The sequence below is a fragment of the Zosterops lateralis genome (assembly GCF_965231275.1).
Source record: "Zosterops lateralis genome assembly, chromosome: 8".
Classification (NCBI taxonomy): Eukaryota; Metazoa; Chordata; class Aves; order Passeriformes; family Zosteropidae; genus Zosterops; species Zosterops lateralis.
In genome coordinates this window covers 21911374-21933655 of record NC_139768.1, presented here as the reverse complement: position 1 = coordinate 21933655, position 22282 = coordinate 21911374, and the positions used below count along the sequence as shown (strand labels likewise).

The window sequence follows — 22282 nt, the reverse complement described above, 5'->3', positions numbered from 1 at the left end:
TTGTACTATCAGAAACGTTCAGCAGAAAATTTGGCTTGATTCTAAGCATTTCTTTATAAATATATATGTGTGCAATCTAAAAGATTAAAATGGTATTTGGACAAGGTATCTGTTTGAGTCAAGTCAGTAATTTAGAGAGGAAAGGACCTCTGGAAGTAATCTGGTCCCTGCTCAGACCCTCTTCCTGAGCACAGCCAGACTCATTGATAAAAAAGTCTTTTTTCTTCAAATTGTATTTTCACTTTGGCTAAATAGTACGTGACAGACTGTGCTGTTATGCAGGTAGGGGAGGGCAGCAGAGCTATATGATTTCAACTAGTTAAATAAAAATAATTCACAAAAAGACTAATCTTCAGACTAGCCTGAGAATATATCTGTAGAGATGGCTTCAGATGGAATAAACTTGCTTTGTGTCCAGGCAGTCCAGGCTGGAGACAGCCTAAAAACTCTTAATTAAATTGCATCAAGATTACATCTGAGGTACAGACATGCTGGAGAAAGTAACATTAAACTTCTTCATTTTGACTACAATGGGTGTTTAGCCAAAACATGGGAACATCTTATGTTGGATTTTTATTCAGTGCAAAACAATATTTGAGAAAATAATTTCATTTTCTTAAACAAATTTTTTGCCAATCTTGATAAACATTTGTATTTCCACTGGAGTTCTTGAAGCTTTCGCTTTTGGAAGAGAATCTGAAATAGGAACTATTCTAAAAATGTTGCAAACTATTGCTGCTGTTGTGAGCAGAGGCATTCAGATTCTTGCCAACTGATGTGTAGAAGTGGATGAGGAACCAAAAGTCTTGGTTGGATATGACTGAGGTAACCAAGAGTTTTAATTAATTCTCGAGCTTTAAAAATAGCTGCTAGGAGGAACAGATTTTATGATGGGTCATTAAAGCAATATTTTCTCATATCTAGTAATTGTAGTGAAAATAAATTGAGATTTACGAAAAAATTAAGAACCTCATTCTCACTAAAAAGAAAAAAATTACTTCTGTATAGATTAATTTTATTTCTGAATTTGTTCTAACAGATGGAAGTAGTAACCTATAAAGGCACTGGAAATGTGTCCTGGACACAATACAAACTTCTCTGCACATTCAGAAATAATTTAGTGGAGCAAAGGGTTCTTTTTTGATTTTTGCCAAATCCTCAACCTGGTGTATAACTCTTCAAATGCTGAGGTACATATTTTAAATCTGCAATAGAAAGGACTCAAGGAATGCTGCTGTGGCTGCAGGAGGAACAGTGTAGGGAAAAATGCTGTGTGGGTCTTGACAGATTTTTTTCCTGGGCCTCCTTTTCAGCAAAGCTGAGGTAGAATGGGAGAGATGTGAGCAAATTCCTTTCTTTTTCTTCTCTTCTGTCTATATCCAAAATAAATCTTTGACATTGAAACTTGGCACTCTTTCTTATTTTTTATTTTTGCGTTTTACTGGGTACTAATGTTACCAACCAGCTTTTGAAAGAGATTCTCCTTCCTTTTCAAAGCTGGATTCTTTTTTTCTTGCTCTGTGCTTTCCTGATGACTGGTGTCTAGCAGTTCTACAGATTACTAGGTAAGCTTAAAGTATTATATATTGACAGATGCAAAGTGCAGGAGTATAAATTTCTACTGTCAATAGAACAGACTGATTTTTTTTTTTAAGTGGAATTTCTCTTGAGGCAGCAGCATAAACCCAGAATAGGAGAGCAGTGGTTAATTTGTCATTACCGAAAAGTGAAAATTTTGCAAATAAGTCATGAACTTGAAGTGTACAGTCTTCTTTTTATGAATCTGTAGGTATCTTGCATTTATTAAGGAATAGCACTTGAGAGTTCTGAATGAGCAGGCAGCCAGTGACTATCAGTTGGTCAGAAATACTTTAAAGCAATGCCTTCTGTAAGAGAGAGAATGTAGCTGATATGCAAAATGTGCAGAATTGCACTGTAGATGCAGATAAGCTTTTTTGAGTTTCTGTCCCTTCACTTCTTTCCCAGCATATCTTCAGTTCCATTTTTTGAGTATTGCTCCCATTTATCTTGAATACTCTGTAATGTGTGAATTTTGGCTAGGGGTCTTATCTAGTATACAGATTTATTTTTATTTGGTTATTGTTAGTAGTGCAATTTTTTGTTATTTAAGAATTTCAGAAAATCATATTTTAGCCATGCTGCTTTAAGATTGGTATGTCAACTCAGTGAGTGTCACTGAAATCTGCAGGCATGACTTTTTTGAAGTGTCTCAGTGCTTATTAGAAAAGTCTCATCTTTGTATTAATTTAGCTATGTCTCAGTTTTTGATACTTCTGAGTGTCTGTATAATGTTTTGGGTTTGTTTTGTTTGTTTTTTTTCTAAGAAAGCACAGTTATTTGTAAAATAGAGCTTGAACTTCTGTTGGAAAAAAAGTTGTTTACCCAGGCAGAGACTTAAACCAAGAAGTTGGCCTAGCTTGGCTCTTGTCTTCATTAGGCTCCTTTGCCCTGTGTCCTCAGAGCTTTGCTATTAGTATGAGTTTTTATAAGTTGTATTTATTTCTCAGGCATTTTATGGTGCTGACAAATTCTTTATTCAATTTTCAATTAAATTAGTGAGTTGTGAATTCTTTGGGGAAGGTAATTGGCCACAGTCCCAGGCAAGCTGTGTTTCTGGTGGCGGAGGAAGAAGCAGGAAAGGAAAATGAAAGGATGTTGGGGCATGAAACCTGATGGGTGCTCTGCAGAGAGCTGCAGCAAGCCCAGGTGAAAAGTTCAGGGTTTCTATAGGGTGAGTGAGCTGTCGGGTCCCCCCACAGCAGGGACACCTCCCCAGCAGGGCAGCCTGGCTGTCAGGTCCCCCCACAGCAGGGACACCTTCCCAGCAGGGCAGCCTGGCTGTCAGGTCCCCCCACAGCAGGGACACCTCCCCAGCAGGGCAGCCTGGCTGTCAGGTCCCCCCACAGCAGGGACACCTCCTCAGCAGGGCAGCCTGGCTGTCAGGAGGCTCCTGCTGCCGTGGGTGTCCAAGGGTGCTGCTGTGGGACCACCCTGTCCCTCTCCACTCACCTTTGGGGTGGTGCATCTTGCCACCATTGCCACTTGTCCCCAGCAGGGCTGGGTTCACTCCTGTGACCACAGCCCTGGCAGCTGCCCTGGAGGAGGGCCTGCAAAGAAAGCTGATATTCTCCATGGTAGCAAGCACTTCCGTCTCTGTGTAATAAAACCATAGCTCTTTCAATAATTATTAACAATTCATTAGTTGATGTTATCATTATATTCAGATTATGATCCTTGCATGCCATTTTTAACTTTGGAATGCTTTCTGTGCAAAATACTGTTTCAACTTAGGCGTGTGTCCTTGTATGAAAATGGCAAAAAATCAATTATGCTTCTGCTGAAAGCATCTAAATTACAGTTAATTTTGATGTTTGTCTGACTTAATAGTGTGGATTTACCTGAGGTTTAATGACTTTGCAATGCTCTTGGTCAAATGAATGAAAGTATGTAAGTCAGAGGCTGGTTTTGTGGATTTCAGGAGTTCATGAAAACAGGCAAGCTGTGCATGATGAACGCACATATTTATTCATTATGATTTTCTTTTGGCATAACACCTAAGTAAAAAAATGAAGCATTGATAGTTTTACTTTCTTAGCTCCCAAGTTGTCTTTTTTTTTTCTTTTCCTTTTTCATGCAAAAAAGACAATTCATTTCTTAATATATTGTAATATATGCATGGATGTCTTGCCAAAATGTAACACTGAATACAAATAATTGAAAATTATCAATTTTAAGTTAAATCCTTTGGTTTCTTGGTAGTTGATGTGAATTAATTAAGTTTTATTAATCAGAGGTCATGGGAATCAGAAAATTAGAAGTGTTTTACCATCATAGTGCAGCCGTGGATTTACAAACTGCAATTTTCCAGTCCAGATCTGATTTTTTTTTTTTTTTCAATCTCCAATCTCCTTTCCCTTCCCACAGTCTTTTTATCCCTTTATTTTTTCGCCCTAAACCCTGACTGAATATAATTTTGCTGGTAGATTTTTTTTAGTGTGTTGTAGAAGTTATAAAAATATTGGACTCTGGTGTGAGGAAAGTGGCTGTATAACATTGGGAGCAAGGCTGATGATTAAATTTGTAATTTTGTATCCTGAAGCTTTGCTACGGGGAATTTTGTTGGGTTTGCTCTTCTTTTTATTGTGAGGTATTTCATCATTCATCACTTTGCACATTGTTTTTTTCTAGAGTCCTAATGTCTTAAGCCTGTAGGTTTTCAAAAGAAGTATTTTTAAAAGTATCACTTGAAAAGAGAAACCTCGGACTGTTGAATACTTAGTATAGAATGTGCCATTTATGAACAATGCCTTTTTCAGGCTGTTTCACCTATGCCCTTACAGTGATGATCAAAAAAGTGTATTACCATGGTCTGAACCAGGGATTCAAATTACTTCACAGATTTTCATCAACTTTTTGGATGCAATTTTCTTCTTCTTTTATAATAAAAGTCATTGGAATTATTAAGTAAAGCTGAAGTATTCCTACCTTCTTCAGTATGAGGGTTTTTTTAAAGTTAGATTTATTTCTCAACCCTTGTATGGTATTGACTAATCCTTTGTTCAATTTTTAATTTAATGAGTGAGTTCTGAATTTTTTGGAAGAGGTAATTGGTCACAGTCCCAAGCAAGCTATGTTTCTGGTGACAGAAGAGAGAAGGGAAAAAGGGAAGTAGAAAGATACTGCTTTATGAAATCCTATGGGTATTTTTCATATATATATTTCACCAACTATCAATAAAATATGTTGCTAATTTAAAAATAATAGAGCATAAAGCCAGAATGTATGAAGTTATAGTGAGTGCTGAAGTAAAAGAAGTTTTTAAGCTTGACATAATTTCCTATTCATTCTTTCACTTACCTTACAAAAGGGAGATGAGGACCTGGTATATATTACTTCCCTGAGCCAGAAGATACTGAAAAAAAAAAAAAAGGTCAAATGGAATGAACTTTTACTTCCACTATGGGTAGTGTTCTGCTTCTCTTGTAACTTTTTTTGGGTTTACTCCTAGTATGCTGTTTCTGGAAGAATATTTCTTTTTAGCTCTTTTACGTGCTTTAGTGTTAGTGGTTTGAGATCTAAAAATTCATTTCTGGAGAAGACATAGTTACACAAATTGTTTCCTTGTCATTCATATAGCTGACTATAGGGAAAGGAAATCTACTTTTTATTAGGCAGTTATGGTCACGTCGATTGCGTGGGAGAACACGGCAGACAAAGATCCCTTTTGTGAAAAGTTCAGATGTTTGGATTTTCATGAAGCGTTTTTAGAAGCTCAGTTGCAAAGCTGGCGGGTATGTGGATTCCAATTTACAGCTAATGTTCTGTTTCTAAATCATTCTTTCAATCTATTGGGAATTGATCTTAATGTGTATTAAAAAAAAGTCTGGATTATTTTTCAAGTGCAGAGGAGATAGAGCTGGGTATTGATTTCTTTTGCAAAGCGAATTGTTGGTATTTGAGTTGATGTAAAGATATTTTCAGTTTAATAGTTGTGGCAATTTTTACAAGTGGTGGTCGAGGGTAACAGAAGGAAAATCTGTTTTCTAGGTGTGCTGTTGTCTTGGTGCTACTAATTAGGTATGACATTGAGCTGCTGTTTCACTGCCTGCCAGCGACTTGTGCCCTATAACCATAAATAAATTGATTTGATGTGATGTGTTCAACAAAATAACCAGAAATAGATGTATGGTCATGGAAACCTTTACTGGTTGTATAGTTGTGTGTTTATACTGCAGTGTTTTGTCCAGAATTTAATTGAAAACAGCTCAGTGTGGTTTGGCTGCCTTTCTAGGTACAGAAAGATTATTATATACAAAACCTTGGCCTTCTTGCAGCAATTATTTGGAATAAGTTAAATATAAATCCTCATTTCTTCTGGCCATGGTAAAGTAGAATTTCAGAGAAATGTTGGTCTGGTTTTACTGGGCAAAGGGTGGGGCTGGGTCTTGTATGCAACAGGAACTTCATTTTGATACAGATGGGTCTTCTATTTAATCTCTGAAGAGCTGTTAAGATCACGAGTCATTTTACTACATCTGCTTTAGTTCCTTTGGACTTTAGCTAGTTCAGTGGGAATGTGGGAGTCTGAACACTCAGTGGGTCACAGAGGATATTGTTCAGGCTTGTGCTTTGCTTTAATAGCCATCTAGCTATTAATGTTGATGAGAAATGTACCACTTGCCAAGAAAATAGTGTGGTTCTGCAGTTTTTGCAGAAATAACAAATTGTTCTTTAAAGTTCTATGATATTTCAAATTGTATAATTATGGAGGTTCTAGGTGTGTGTGAGGTCTGTTGCTTTGGCTGTGTTACTGATAAGAGTGTAATTTGTATTACTTGCAGTCTTAAAGCTTTGCTTGTAAGAGTGTAGCTTTTCTGTCAGAAAAGTAACTTCTAAGCCCTTTAAAATGTGACTTTTAAGTCCATTATTGATATTTAAGAGTCACTACTTTTTAGTGCATAGAAATTATATTGTATATCTTATTTCCATGGAGACTAGCATCTGTGATGGGTATTATTGTAATCACAGTGGATAATAACTTTTCATATTTTTAGTTTTGGTGGCAATATCCATGTAAGAATTCAGGTAGTTAGTGCTGCTGGGTCTGATAGTCAAAATTGCCAAGCAGTTTCTCTGTGTGGAGAAAACTCTTCACTGTGTTATTTCCATCATAAAAAACTTTACCTGATAGTCCAATATTTTGAGTTTCTTGCAGGAAGATTAATACTAGCTGTCTTATCACCACTGATTAGATACTTCCAAGATATATATAGGTAATTACTGGTTTAGAGTGTTTACTTTTAATGCATACACTTGAATGTTTTTACCAGTTCTTTTGCTTCCATCTCGGAAATGAACAAACCCCTAGGTTGACCTCTCTCATGTGCACGTATTCACAGGGCATAAACTCACAGACTCTCATCAATCTCCTTTATCTGTTATTTGCAATGCAGTGATTCATAACAAGGTAACGTTTTTATTGGTTTGATGTCACGCAGGTATTATTAATGAGCTTAGTTACCTTATTTCAGTATTTCTTATTAGACTACCTGAGTTTTGCACAAAATATTTATATGATAACCAAGTAATGTTTAAGCAATATTGGAGAAAGCCTTTTCTCTATCAAAGGCTGCTATGGTGGAATAACATTAGGAAAAAAAATAATTATCTTTTCCATTTCTTCAGAGCCAAAGGAAATCATCAAAGTTGGGTTTAATAAACACTAAAAGGATGTCAGTGAGTAAGAGCACTAAGAGAAGAGCTACGCTGGTGTTTGTGCTAAATTGCTCTGCAAAGAAGAGTTCCACCTAAAACTGAAGGCCTTTATTTTACCTGCTTTTGACACTTCAGAGTTAAATGCAGGTTTTCTGCTGCCTTGTTTGTCTTAACTCCTCCATTCAAGTCCTGTAATTGCTGTAAGAATGCCCCAGCAATTCACGATAATTGCTAAACAGTTTGCTTTTTGCATGTCGTGTAACCTGCTTCACCGTGCGTGTTTTTAGGGGTGGCTTAGCCAAAGAGTACCTGCAATGTGTCAGACATATTTGGAAAAATTAGATACAGCTCCTCATTCTGTTCAGTAACAAGCCTCTTCTGGATTTTGCTGATGTCAAATGTTTTCAGTGCTCATCAGGGAGATATGCAGATGTTTAATTTTCCTATGATGAATTGTTGCATTTATTTTCAGACAAATAGCTCATGATGGTGAAGTTAGACATGTGCATAACATTTGCAGTATTGTGACCTTAATGAATTACTTATAAATATGATCTAGGTCTAATGTGTAACTCATTTCAGAATGAAATTACCGTCATATTTTGTAACTTGTATTTTTTGGGGTTTTACAAGTTACCGTGTAGAACAGAAAATGAGTCCCACTGGCTCGCTATTTAAGATGACTAGTAAGAAAATATCAAGACCTTTTTCCATAAATACACTTCATCCTAAAAGTAAAACAAACCAAATGGGAAAAATGCTGTTTTCATCTGAGATCGTTCTGTCTCCCCATGCACAGACCACAGTTCCACAAGGCTGCAAAGATTATAACAGTGAAAGATAGAGCATCCCACTTCCTTTTTTTCACTGTTTTATAGCATCAAAAATCTGTTTTTCCTTATATTCCACAAAACAGCTGGTGACTATTCATTCAGTGACATTCAATGAGACACCAAGGTGTAGCCAGCCCTGTAAAGCTGCTCCAGCTGATAGGGTATGGAATACAAATATATGGCAAAAATGCAGAAATTGCAAAATGGACAATGGACAATGGACAATGTTCAATCAAAGGAAAGAAGCTGAAGAACTTATTTTCTGATATTGCCCTGGAAATTTTCTGATATTTGTACTAGAAGAATTGTGTGAATATTTAGTCTCAAGATGATTTTGACTGTTGGCTGATTGCTTTGTTTTACTGATGAAAATTGTTTTCAGGACAGAGTGTGTTGTCCAGAGGTTTTGGAGAGAAAGGTGTGCAGTGTGAAAAGTTGACTTTTCTTAGGGGATTAAGCAAGGTCTGCTCAGGACAGCTGTGAGTACAGAAAAGCCCTCCTGGCTCACGGGGTTTCAGCACAGAGTAAGAGCTGCAGTAAAGTAGAACACCAGGTTAAGCAAAAAAAAAAAAAAAAAAAAAAATTAGTTAAAACTGTCTAAAATTTGAGGGATCAGCCTGGTTGAGAAATCCATCATAAATACTACAGTGAACATTGGATAGAAGTAAGAAAGGTTTAACTATCCAATAAGTGGCACAGAAGAGAAAGAGAAATTAGGAAAATGTGTTCGAAATTTTATTTTTTCTGGTGATATCTCCTTACAGTAAAAGTCCATTTTAGTAGCTTTTCCAAACTTGTTTTGGTTTTGCATGTTAAGTTTTTAATAGTATTATCAAATTTCGTCTTTAAGACATAATGGGCATAAGAATATCTTTTTGGCCATTGCTCAGTTATGACTGTGAAAGGGATGGTGCAAAAACAATAATTGGGATTGCTGGTCAACAGGATTTTTTTTTATAAGCTGCAGATAGTTTCCTTTTGATTACTTTTTGAAAGTTCTAGTCCAGTCCCCCCTTCACCTACCATTCTGTATATCTGGAAGAAATGCATATTCATTCAACATATTTGTCTAATATGTTTTGTCAAAATATTAAAAAAATGGGGGGGACAAATTCAAATGTTTGTTGAAATTCACTGAATCAATGTAAATCTGGGAACGATAGAAAAATACATTAAAATTTCCACTTGAACGATGCTAAAGAAGTGTAAAGATCTTTGGTATGGAGGAAGGAGCACATAGCAAGGAAGAGTATGTTAGTTATTGTCATAGAAGTATACAATTTGTGGAACAGTAGCAATTTTAGATTTAGGATTTAGATTAAATTATGGAAAAAATTAAATCAGATTTTTATTCAAGCAGTCTTTTATTAATTATTTGAAATAAAAAATCACAGATCAGTAAATTAATTTCCAAGTTTGTAAATGTGTTTTCTAGTATATGTTGGTTTCTTAGAATGGCATATTGCTTCTAGCTGTAATGTACACTGATGTTTTAAGTAGCCAGTGTATTATCTTTTACATTAAATTACCATCAGTCTTTTTCTAATGAGCGATTTGTAATTAATGCCTATTTCTAGTAGGGAGGAAAATAACTTAAGTCAATTTTCTGTGCAGACTTAATTTGATTGCAGAGATTATTTCCTTCCTTTTTACTGTTTGTTGAACTGTATAGTCTAGTTATTCTAGAAATATTACTGCAGTTTTTTTTATTTTACTTAAACCTTCTATCAGCATGTTTCAACATTTCTGAACCTTCTAAAGGAAATGCACAGGTTAAATCTGGAGACGGAGGCACATCCACAAATCTGCAGCATTGTACCTGTGCATGTGTAAGACATGAGAGTGAACACAGTGTATAACTGATAATTAGGGCATACTTTATTGATTACTGAGCTATTTAAGCATCCCAAGAACAGGGTTAGCTCTTGAATGCTCAGAAAACGTTTCTCTTTCTGTAATTGTGAATTTTCTCTATGCCTGGGAAATGAAAGTGTTTCTGTCATCATGGATTCCTTAGTCAAGGTTTACATCAGAACACGTCCTGGCCCTGGACAGGAGGGCTGGAGAAGAGGTTTGGAAAAGACTTGTGCTACAGTGGCACAAGCTCTCTCTTCAAGTTTCAGGGCTGTGTCACAAGGAGAAGCAAAGCATCTACTCCTTTTCTAAAGCATAGATTGAAATCCTCTCAGAACATTAAAAGAAAATTATTTTATTTCCTTTGTGTCCAGTATTTCTAGGGAGTAAATCATGAGTTTGGTGATACTCATTTTCTTTTACTGCCTCCTCTCCCCCGTAAATAATCTCACAGTCTCTTTGCCGTGCAGGTCATATATAATAATGTATTCAGTAATAAGGTTGAAAAAAGCTATAATACTAAAGTCAATGTTTTCAGGATGTTTGCCAAAAAACCTTTTTTCAATAATACAAATAACTGAGTCTTCCGAAGAGAAGAAACTGCTTCCCAGTTTTGGGCTTTAATGTTTTGGGGGGGTTTGACGTGAAATATTCCTTCCTCTCCTCTCAGTGGGCAGGATTGTGTGGGAGAATGTAATACTTTACATATTCACAGACATTTTCACTTCTTTTTCCTCAAAACACATTAGGCTATACCTTGCAAGAATATCTAAGATCCCCTTTGGCAACTCTGATGGTTTGGCCAAAAAAAATAATTTTTATCTGTCATACAGCACTGACATGGGTTCAGTTTCTGCTACATAGAGTGTGTTCCATCCCTCTGCTGGGGAATATGAACAATTTGGAAAAACAGTATTCTTCTAGTTGATGTAAAGTAAGTAAAATTGCTTATTTGTGCGTGGGTGAGCAAGCTTTTCTTAGCATTTATTCAAAAGAATGTGACATGCTTACTAAATTCTAGTAAAGATTTATGATGTTAATACTTGCAAATAGTTAAGCAAAATTAGAATATTAGAAATTATTTTACAGTGTAAAATTAAGCTTACAGAAACAACAACTTCTTTTTTAGTTCCTGAAAATAAGCAGTTTGGTTTAAAAGCAAAAATCTTATGCTCTCATTATCCTGCTATGGCTTAATTTTGTGATTTTCTGTTTTTGTATGCACCTAAGAGTAAGAGATTGTCATATACATTTTCCTAGATGTTAGAATCTCTGCATTTATTAATGGACATAATTTATTATTGTCTTGTCTTAGAAATTCTGAATGGAAGTGCTGTATCTAATGTTTACTTAGACTCTGTTTATGAGATTACAATGTTACTGGTGGGATTCTTACCCATTCTTACCTCTATAATAATCTACCTTCATATATACAGATTTGGAATGAATAGGGGGTGAGATGGCATCACATTTGTCTGTTGCCTGTAAAAGGGATGTTTATTTATCATCCCATTATATTTGTAAATTATTTCAGAGTAATAATTTCATGAAGCATTTGAAGATTAAAACTGCATTGTGTTTTGACACTGGTGTAAATAATTGGCCATTTAAATGATACTAGCAAGCTATAAACTTCTGATTAATCACTGTGGAGTGGTGGAGTTCAGTACTGGTATGTTTGAAAAGGTTTGGAAAAATTGATTTTCACTGACATTCAACTGCTGGGCTTTCAGAACAGCTAGGCTGAGGCAAGGAAAGGCTGTGAGACACAAGATAATTTTCTCCTGCGTGTTGTTTCCAGAACATACATCCAATATTGAACTGAAAGTAGCAGTGGGGTTGTGCTCTGCAGTGCCTCATACACTGGTTGCATATAAACAAACTAAAGCCTGTGTTGTGGAATCAATGCTTGTGGACTTTGTCCTGTAAAAGTCAAGTGTTCACAGCTCCACATCAAAATGTTCTATTAATTTTAAAGTTAATGGACGTCTTGTGTCCTCTTGTTTTATTGTTGGGTTTTGGGGGTTCTTAATAATAAAACACTGAGGAAATTACTTCTTTTTTTCTTTTCTCTCCAGGATAGTAATTTCTGTTTTGTTGTGTCTTAATCTCAACAAGTATTAAATAAATAGTCTGAGGATTGCTTGCTTTTTTTTAAAAAAGGCACATTTTCTAAACTCTGTGATATAGTTTAACTATTTCAATGTAAAATACGCTGAATGTGCACCGGTCACTGCCAATGAAGTACTAATATCTGCTTCATCTTGCTCCTTATTTAAATAACTACTAAGGCTTGCAATAACTAGTAAAACAGACCTATTAATTAGATCAAATTAAAATAAACGTGCTTCAATATGATATAGCTAATTGGTTAAAATTTCCCTTTCTCCTGGGTACAGCTGTTAGTTTTTCTCCCTTGCAGCAAGGTTTCTGGATAATAAATGTCCTTTCATTATCAGCAATTTTCTTCTAACCTCTGTGTCATTTAGCTGACTTTCATCTTCTTTGTGGTTTTTTGTTCCAATAGGTCTTTGGCTCTTCACATTTATTATCAAGTCTTAATTTGAGGGGGAGACAGAAAGGCATAAAGTAGCTGTGCTGAGTGTACAAAGATGTTTGGGTTTGTGAGTGAACTTGTCGGGGTGGAAGGTGTTTGAGGGCTCCAAATGGTCTTCACCTGCATTCATCTTAGCCTGAGATAGCGTGGTGTTCCTTGCAGTTTCCAGAAGGAATAATAAGGAAACTATTCATCTGGTTTGGGTTGATAAATAAAACCACTTTACTTCATGAGAAAGATTGTGACTGTGCCAAAGTTAATAAAAAAGATGAACTTTGCTTGTTACGTTCAAAGGCACTCTCCTTCCAAAAGCAGCTTTCCATCAGATACTGCTGGAATATTGGAAGTCTCCTTGCCATCAGTGAGTCATACTTGTTGTAATCTGCAGGCTGTGTCCCTGCATGGGAGCCAAATGTTCAGAGATACCTACATATCTTGGGTCCCAGCTGTCCCTCATTTCTTTCATGTGGTCTCTCCCTGAAGGAGGAGGGAAGGGTGAAATGCTGGGATTCACCTCAGGGGTTTCTGGTCTTTGCACTACAGAATATTTTCACTGTTAAGTCATCCACTATGTAGTTCTGCTCAAAGAAGTTCTTGGATTCAAAGGAAACTCAAGAGCATCAGAGTCTGTTCCGACAAAAACTTTAAAAAAAAAAAACTTCTGGTAACTATTTTTTTCTTTTTTACTGTCTAATAATGCCCTTTCTCCATATCTGTTTATCATGGACTTTGCCATGATTGCAAGTACCAACAGTGGTTAGAGGTCATTGCTGCCTTTCTTCAAAAAGTCAGATGTTGCAACACCAGCTCTTCCTCCTATTCTATTTCCTCTGACATTCTATTTCAGACAAGACTTGTGACTTTCTGGAGAAATTCAATCACTTTGGGCTGTTCTTTGAATGGATGAGAAAATAACAACTGTAAAAAAAAAAGGAGTAGGTTTGCCTGAGGTAACTCCTGTGACAGGGTTGTGGTGGCCACCTTCCTTCAGTAGTTGGGTGTTTTTCTGCTCTGCTCAGAGCCTGAGTGGGCAAGAGTTGACTCATGTTGTGAACAAACTCACAGCAGCATCTCTTCTGCTGCCCTGCAGAGCTAACAGGATGTCCACCCTCGACAGTCCGTGACTCTCAAACATCTTGTCTTACTAATGAACTCCAGTTCTGGCCTTTGAGATACAGAACTAATGTACGATTTCAGAAGAAACTATATGCAGTCAAAATAGATGACTTCCTAAAGCAGTATAATTAAATGGCCAGAATAACAGGGTGTTAAAAGGAAAACCAGATTGAGGTTTTTGTTGTTTGTATTTTTTTTCTAAGCATCCATTTCTTTCCTGGAATTCTCTCACTAAACAGCTTTCTACTTCAGTGCACTAACAGAAATTAGGGGGAAAAGTGGTTATAATTTGTTTTTCAGCCCTTTGTAATTTTCATGTTTGTCAGCATTCCTTAAATGCGAGTTTACTTCCTGATCTTCATTATGATGGTTCCTCTTCTATTCAAACACAATGATTTGGAAATATCTTTTTGAGCTTAATCACTTAGAGCGAGACTTAGAAAGGAACCATCATAGGAAAACTGAGATTTAAGTACTTGGACTCTGAGCAAAGCTCAGAAATAATGGTTTTCTCATTGTTTGATAAGAATGTGCAGTTATATTATTGTGATCTTTGGATGTTGTTTTTGTTGCAGCTTTGCCTGCTGCCAAAGCAAATTCATGTCATTTGTGTTTTTGACAGTTAAAATATTCAATTAGTGTTGTTTGAAATTGCAGTAATTGTTCATGTTGTTTCCCTACAGCACATTGCAACATTTGTGAATTGCTAGCTTAAAGCTATATTACATATAAATAAAGGACTAAAGTAGAAAATCAGTTCTTTAAAAAAAAAAAAGTTTGTCTTCTTCCACAGGCATTTCTAATACTTCTTTGTTTCTTGACACTTAATATTTTATTATTTAAATTTTTTGAAATTTAATTATGTATCAGTAGTTTTGGTGTAAATGAGGATGGCATTTAAACAAACAAATGAACAAAAATCAACTTGAGAACTCCATCAGGGTTGTTTCTGTAGGCAACTATTTACTTGTTTCATCCTGGAATAACATTTTAGTCTTGGAGCTGCAATTAAGCTTATATTAGACTCGTTATTCTTGCATACATTACTGGGTATTAACAATAGAAGTTTGAGAAAAAAGAGTAGGTGCCTGTGGAAAATGCAGAAAATAGTGAGAAAGCTTAGAAAGTTAATACAAATCTGCTTCTTCAAACTCAGTGCTGTTCTATAGCAAACTGCCAAACAGCACAGCATTTCTATTTCTATAAAGAACTGAACTACAATTAAAAAAAGAAACATGATGCAATACTATTAGGATTATAGGAGAGGAATGACACCCGTGCAGCCAAGGAAAGAGCCGTGGACTGAGCCAAGCAATCCACTTCCATCTGTGGAAAGCCATTGGAAATAAATGAACACATCCTCCAAAGAGGAGGCTCAACTCCAGACAGTTCAAACATCCACATCTGAATAGCAACAAAGCAAATGCAGAAGGCCAGAGGAGAACGCTGTCTACCTGAATTCAGTAAACTGAAACCAAATATAAAATTTCCTGTGGAGGTTTCTACACTGTCTGCCTCTCTCTTCTTGGGAATCAAAAAAACAAATTAAATTTCTATCCTTGAAGCTGAAACATACGAGTTCTCCTTTCAAATAGAATATGTGTTGATGGAATGATGGTAGACAGTCACTTGAAACAATCTAAAAGGAATGTGCTTTAGGGGAAAAAATGGTATTGTTAAATTCATTAAGGACTGCTTTTATTAGGAAAAAAGTTGCCAAAGATCTGAGACACTGAGGTCTGTAAATAATTGATCACTATCTAGGTCTGTCATATGAAAGTCAGCTGCAGAGTTAGCACCTCAGCTGTCCTTTTGGGTTTTTTTGTTTTGTTTTGAAAAGGGTATTTGCGGTTATTTGAGTTAAAATTTAAATTGCATTTATTTTGCAAGATAAGTATGGGGAAAGGGTTTGCTTCTTTGCAGAAACTTTTTAGACTATTGTTAATTGAGATTTGTTCTGAATATACTTATGCAATGTGTAAGAACAGAAGAGATTTGTCACTCCAAACACCCTTTTGCACAGACTACTGGAGAGCTGCTCATAGTGTTACGTTTTATAACACAGATGGGCTACTTTCAAAGTGATACCTTGAATGATGGTACAGCGCTCCTAATAAAATGGATAATGAAGTTGGTTTTAATAGTAGTATTTTATTTAGGACTAGGACTTATCTCCAAAGGTGTAAACTTAGTTGGCAGACAGTTAATCAATTAGGTGAAGTCAATGGTTGTCCTAATGTGTTTTTAAATAATAACTTGCTTTTAATATTAAAATAGTATAATTTTGTTTAATTTTTATTTAAATTACTGTTAGTAGCCACGAATCCCTGCAGTCAGCTGAGATACTTTTGACTTCTTTCTCTGCAGGCAGAACTTGTGAAAGGGAATCTGCAAAGCGTCGGGCTCACGCTGCGCCTTGTGCAGTCCAAGGAGGAGGACGCAGGGCACGTTGTCATTGAAACTGTGACTCCAAACTCACCTGCTGCAGCTGCTGATCTACAGAGAGGAGACAGACTGCTGGCAATTGGCAGTGAGTGATATGTCAGCTTTCACGATAAGGGTTGTCTTGTCGTGTATGCAGTTCAGCTAACCTCCCTTTCTTAATAATTACAGTTGTGCTTGGCACTCAAAAGCTAACATTTATCTATTTATGGTCACTTAAGGTCTTTGATTGCTTGATTTATTTTCTTGCGTGTTTATTTACTCCTTCTTAGGTAAAAGGCAAAAGAAGCTTGAATAAACATATGGCAACAACATTAAAAACAGAACAAACAAACAACAAAACAAAACAGCCAAAACATTAATGTGACTGGCTAGCAGGAAGTTTAACCTTTTACAGACGTTTTACAGACCAGAGCTTAAAATCTACAATGAGTTATTTTGCTAAGGTATTGCCTAAATAGATCCCCATTGCAATACTCCAGTAATTTTAAAGTGTTTTCAGGTCCTTTGAACAGATAACTAGTGATTGCTTTAGAACAAAGGAAAAGTCATTTTTACGTGATCCTCTGCATGACAGTATTTGGACTGTGCACTCATTAAGATATTTTGGCTTGGATGTAATTTGGAGATACATCAAATGGCTCTGAAAGTTCTGCTCAGGAAGATGGTTCAGCTCCCTCCAGCCACACTGATAATGCAGCATTATGCCCACATTTCGTTAACATACTGGAACTGTTTTCATTTTAGCCTGCTTCTGTTACAATTATAACTGTGTTTAAAGATACCCATCTTTTTTGAGTCCTTTGTTTAATGCCTACTACTGAAAAGTCCAAACTTACACTAAGAGCAAGTTTAAAACTGTTTCCATATCAAATCAACATTACTGTGTAAGATTACAATATTATTATGAGCAGCAAACTGGAGTATTTATGTAATTTTTTTCCCCAGCTCCATATTTTGTATTAATAAAAAGGAGAGAATCCATCTGTTTCATTTCAGTTTAGCTCTTCTGTCATAATTGACTTTCTTTGTTACTGAGCAACAATGTGTTTGTTGACTATTTTTGGTCACTTAAATTATTAGCATAATTAGAACTTAATGTTTGTCTTTTTTTTTTTTAATAGGTGTTAAAATCACATCAACTGTCCAAGTGTTGAAGCTTATTAGACAAGCTGGAGACAGAGTTTTAGTCTTTTATGAAAGGCCTGTTGGGTGTAATCAGCATGGCTCAACACTGCAGGATGGATTTGGACAATTGGAGGACACAGCTTTGTTGCCACAGGCAGAAGATGACCAGAATAGTTTAGCAGCTGATATTGATACCAGAGATTTTGATTCAGAATTTGAAGAGTTAACTTGTGATGCAACTGACCAAAAAGAAGATCTGCCAACAACTCCGAGTCCCAAACGGTCTGTAGTAATTCTTGCTGCTGCTAAACCTCTTGGAACTATATCACCCATCCTGAATAGAAAACTGCATTTAGGAAGTCATCAGGCCGCATCCAAAACGCAACAAAAAGATGGGACTAAAGTGGCAGCACCTAAAACTGTTGAGGTTTCAGATGCATCACAGCCATCAAGTAAACAGTCACAAGGATCTGGTACTAAGCCTCCTGTGCCACCTAGGCCACAAATTAAGCCTGTTTTGCCTACTAGTGATAGCCAAGCTTCATTAGAAACTGCAAGTGTATGTTCTGATAAACCAGAGAGGCCACCTCCACCTGCAAATAATGGAGAAAAATCTACAGAGAAGATAAATAAAGTTAGTGATCAGATAGAAGACCCAGTAGTATCAAAAGTAGTAACTGCACCAAAGCAAGATCCATTAAAAGATGGACTTACAGAAAATGCACGTAGCTGCAAAGATAGTGATGATCATCGAACATGGGAGTCACCAGAAATTCCTTATAAACTCCGTCAGGGCCGGTGGCCAATGACGAGAACATCCTCCTGTCTATTTGAAGTAGAAAAATACCACAAGTACCTTAATGTTGCACTGTGGTGCAGAGACCCTTTCAAAGCAGGTGGTTTTATCTGCTTAGGATATGCAAGCATAAAACTTGAAGAAATTGCTTTAAATTGTCTAGCTACATCCTCGATGGAATTTGTTAGAAGATTTCCACTGGGTGCTCCTACACCTAAAGCGGCAGTCACCAGAACGGCGCTGCGGAGTTTGACAACCCATAAAGGTTTCAATGAAAAATTTTGTTACGGTGATGTAACTTTACAATTCAAGTATTTAAAAGAAGGTGAAGTGGATGATTCAAGCATGTATCTGGATAAAGAGAGGGAGTCTCACTTAGAAGAAGAAGCTCGTGCCCTTCAGAAAGACGATCCTTGCTTGGGACAAGTTCTCACAGACAACAAGCATAACTTTCAAGATACTCAATTTCAGAATCCAACATGGTGCGATTACTGCAAAAAGAAAGTATGGACTAAAGCAGCTTCACAGTGCATGTTCTGTGCTTACGTTTGCCATAAAAAATGTCAAGAAAAATGTTTAACTGAGATGCCCTTTTGTGTAGGAGCTGAAAAGCGGCTCGATCGAACTGCAGGCAGCAGCAGAGCGGAGGGGCAGGAGGCTCCTGCAGCCTCCTCCTCTCGGGTCGATTCCGAGGCCAAGTCTGTTAACAGAACTACAGGTCTGACCAGGCATATCATCAACACGAGCACCCGCCTGCTGAACCTGCGGCAAGTGCCCAAGACCCGTCTGGCCGAGCAGGGGCCGGACGTGGCCGAGCCGTCGCCAAAGCACACCCCCAACACGTCCGACAACGAGAGCAGCGACACGGAGCTCAGCGGGCCCAGCAGCCCCTCCAAGCGCGCCGCGGGCGCCGGCATCAAGCTGGTGCGCAAGGAGGGCGGCCTCGACGACAGCGTCTTCATCGCCGTCAAAGAGATCGGGAGGGATCTCTACAGAAGTTTACCCACGGAGGAGCGTTTCCAGAAATTGGAGTTCATGTTGGATAAGCTGCAGAATGAAATAGACCAAGAGCTGGAAAACAATAATTCGCTCGTTAAGGAAGAAAAGGAGACGACCGACGCGAGGAAAAAAGCCCTGATTTCTGCTGCGCTGGCTAAGTCGGGTGAGAGACTGCAAGCCCTCACGCTGCTGATGATCCACTACAGGGCAGGCATTGAGGATATAGAGTCCCTGGAGAACATGTTCATTGAGAGGCAATCCAAAAAAGTGACTAAAGATTTCGAGGAATCCAGTATAGCAGAAGAAGTGGATAGTGAAGATGCCAGTCTGACAGAGGCTCCAACATTGAACATCATATCAGAAGAACCAGTTGATCCACCTCAATCAGTAGACTGATATTTACATATTTAGTCTTTGAAGGAATGGACTAAAAGAATACTTTGCACTTAACTCCAAACACACACAAATTAAATTAAAACACTGGTATAATGTGCGTGTCCTGCTTCTCCACAGTTAATTGCTCATAGTGGTTCTTCTCCAGCTACGACACCATCATTTTCTTAAATTAGCTGGTTAAAACTACACTTTGGGGTTTATATTGGAAATTTATTTTTAATAACTTATTTTTATTTTTTCTAATTATGTAACCTTACCATTTCACATCAATGTGTGTGGTTTCCTTAATGTGTTACTTGCCCCCACTTCCCTTCTCTTTTTTTTTTTTTTTTTTTTTTTTTTTTTTTTTTTTTTTAAGCTAGTGTTTTCAATGGGAAACAGGCAGGGTATTCAAAATGTTCAGTTTCCAGTGTATGATGAAAACATTATAAGCTTGTTGCATGCCTAAGCTGAGGACTGACACAGAAGTCACTGAGGGGCCAGGCTTTAAGTGTTGATCACAGTTTTATTGTACGTCTTCTAGGTAGTTGTGTATTTTTTTGCCAAACATATCATGAAAGCAAACAAAAGGTCTTTCCTTCTGTCTGTTATTAATACTTACTGAAGTTACCGTTGCATATCACTTGTTTTCCATGTTTTTGTTAAATAGAAGAACTTTTTGTAGTTTTTATTTAACACAAAATACAGTAATGCTATGCTAAAAAATCCTCCTTAGAACTTCTGAGTATTGTTAGATATCAAAGTATAAACTGGTATCTCATAATAATTTATTGGGAATATATTCAAGGTAAGAGGCTTGTTGCCTTCCAGAACAAAATCGTACGTTTTTGATGTTGTTTTATCTGATAGCCTCGTAAAGGAAAGTTGTTCTTCACAAGAGTTGGAGGTTTCATTGCCTTCTGTGAAAAAGCATGTATAATGATGGTGTAAGTAATATAAAGAAATTAATATTTTGCTGCAGACTATCATTTTGGAAAGCTTAAGGTGCAAAACACAAAGTAACTAATGTTGTCTCAACGCTTTTGAGTAATCATAGAGTAGTGGTAAGTTGCATTCCGCTTCTCAGACAGAAAATAGAGTCTGAGCAGAAGGATCACCTTTGTCAGCAAAATGTCCTATATTGTATATAACATGTTTTATTTGAGTCAATTTGTGAGTCCAGTAGAGATGAGGAAGAAATTCAGTCAGCTGCTTTTGAAAAGAACTGTCTGGTCTTGTGCTATGTTTAAACTGTGGATCTTACCATCACCTGAGGCTGGTGATGGCTGAGGCCACCGTTCTTATTTATTTCCTGTAGACATGTCCTTGTTTCATCTTCTGTGTATAAAAATCTTGTGTAAAATATCATCTTTATTTTAGGTACTGTGCTAGGTACTCGTATCATTATCACTGGTATTGCTGGTAGTAGAAAAAAAAAGCCTTTGTGGGAGTGGAGTTTGAGATGGTAAAAATAACTCCTTTGGTTTTTGAGGTAATCTGTAATGTACCTCTCCTTTAAACTTGCTCCTTGGTTTAGTTTGTGATGGGCAAAATTAAGAAGCAGAGGTTTTTACCATGGAACAGCGTGCTTGTGCTTCTAAACAAAAAGGTTACTGCCAGTCATGCAACTACTTGCACTTTTTTGTGAGTTCTGGGCAGTTGATACTACTTAGCTGATGTATGGAAAACACTATCCATGCTAAAACAGGCATGTGACACACTTCTGAAATTAAGCTTCAGCAAATAATCGCACAAAATTAGCTTCCCTTCTTGTCTAAAAGTTATTTAACCTATACTTGCTTGAGATGCATATTAAGACTTCCCCACTCCATTTTCTCAGCGGCTTACCATTGGTGGTGATCTGCATTCAATCCCATCAGTGTTTGCTCTTACAGACTACTACAGTGGTTTTCAAATATATCCAAGTGCTTCATTTAAGCCCTGGTGCACATGAAGGAGCTGTGAAAACAATGCAAATACTGATTTCAAAAACAGATTCATGGTTTTAAATTGACTCGTGTAATGCAGTGGGTAAGAAAAGCTGGATATCGTTTTCCTCGCATAATGTTGCTAATGATGATGATTGTAAGAGGTAAATTAAATGTAGTGCAATATTTTTAAATATACCGAATGGAAAAAGGGCAAAATAGTTGTATTTTAGTGATAAGAAGGAAAACACGAATTCCTATCTGGCATTATTTACAATAAGCAGTGAATCTTGAGGGAGAAATTGTAATACTACATTCCTGATGTAATCTTTGCTTCATGCTTGACTGTAAATAGCTGAAAATAAAGAATACCACAGAAAACAAGAATATCTTGACTTAATGATATCTGAATAGGTGGCAGCTACACACATTTGCAGAAGACCTGCCTAATATGATTTTGTTGGCTACTATTTTATCATGAGAATAAGCTTTAATAAAATAGTTTTGCTAAATTATCAACTTTCTTGCATTGCGTCAATGTTTTTTTAAATACTTTTATTGCAGTAGCTTATCATCTAAAGCCACCACTTAAAAGGATCTTCAGGGGAAAAACACATTTTGCATTATATAAAACTACTGATAACTGGAACAATTGGGCTGAGAAATTTGAAATAAAGCATCTGTGGAAGTTTACAGCTGCAGAGGAGGAATAAGTAGTGGGAGCAAATGATTAAAGTGTCTTTATAACAATCAAATCGACAGAGATCAAAATATACAAAATAAAAATCCATATTTGTCTAAGACAGAAGGGAGATTTTTGTGTACTTTCTGAGTAAAATTTCTTCCTGACTGTCACTGAAAAAGGTTTGGTTACTCGTTACTCAAAAAATCCAAAACAACTGCTAAGTTTTTATTTGGGAGTGAGGGGAAAGTTGGGACAGAGATTCCAAATATGTGGAATTCCGTGTGGATTTTAATTAATCTTCTGGTGAAACAGGAGTGGAGCAAGAGCAGGGGA

At 36.8% G+C, this 22282-nt stretch overlaps 1 protein-coding gene across 1 annotated transcript in view; it reads left to right on the top strand.

Annotated features, from left to right (window-relative positions):
- The window catches only part of PDZD8 (PDZ domain containing 8), a gene marked incomplete at its 5' end in the record, with an annotated part of 52671 nt that extends 30888 nt beyond the window's left edge, over positions 1 to 21783 (top strand). The window contains 2 exons of the mRNA XM_083866529.1: positions 15964 to 16126; positions 17163 to 21783. Coding sequence (XP_083722655.1) covers positions 15964 to 16126; positions 17163 to 19357 — 2358 coding nt within the window. The 3' untranslated portion in view covers positions 19358 to 21783. The remainder of the gene's footprint in view (positions 1 to 15963; positions 16127 to 17162) is intronic.
- Positions 21784 to 22282: the final 499 nt, after the last annotated feature.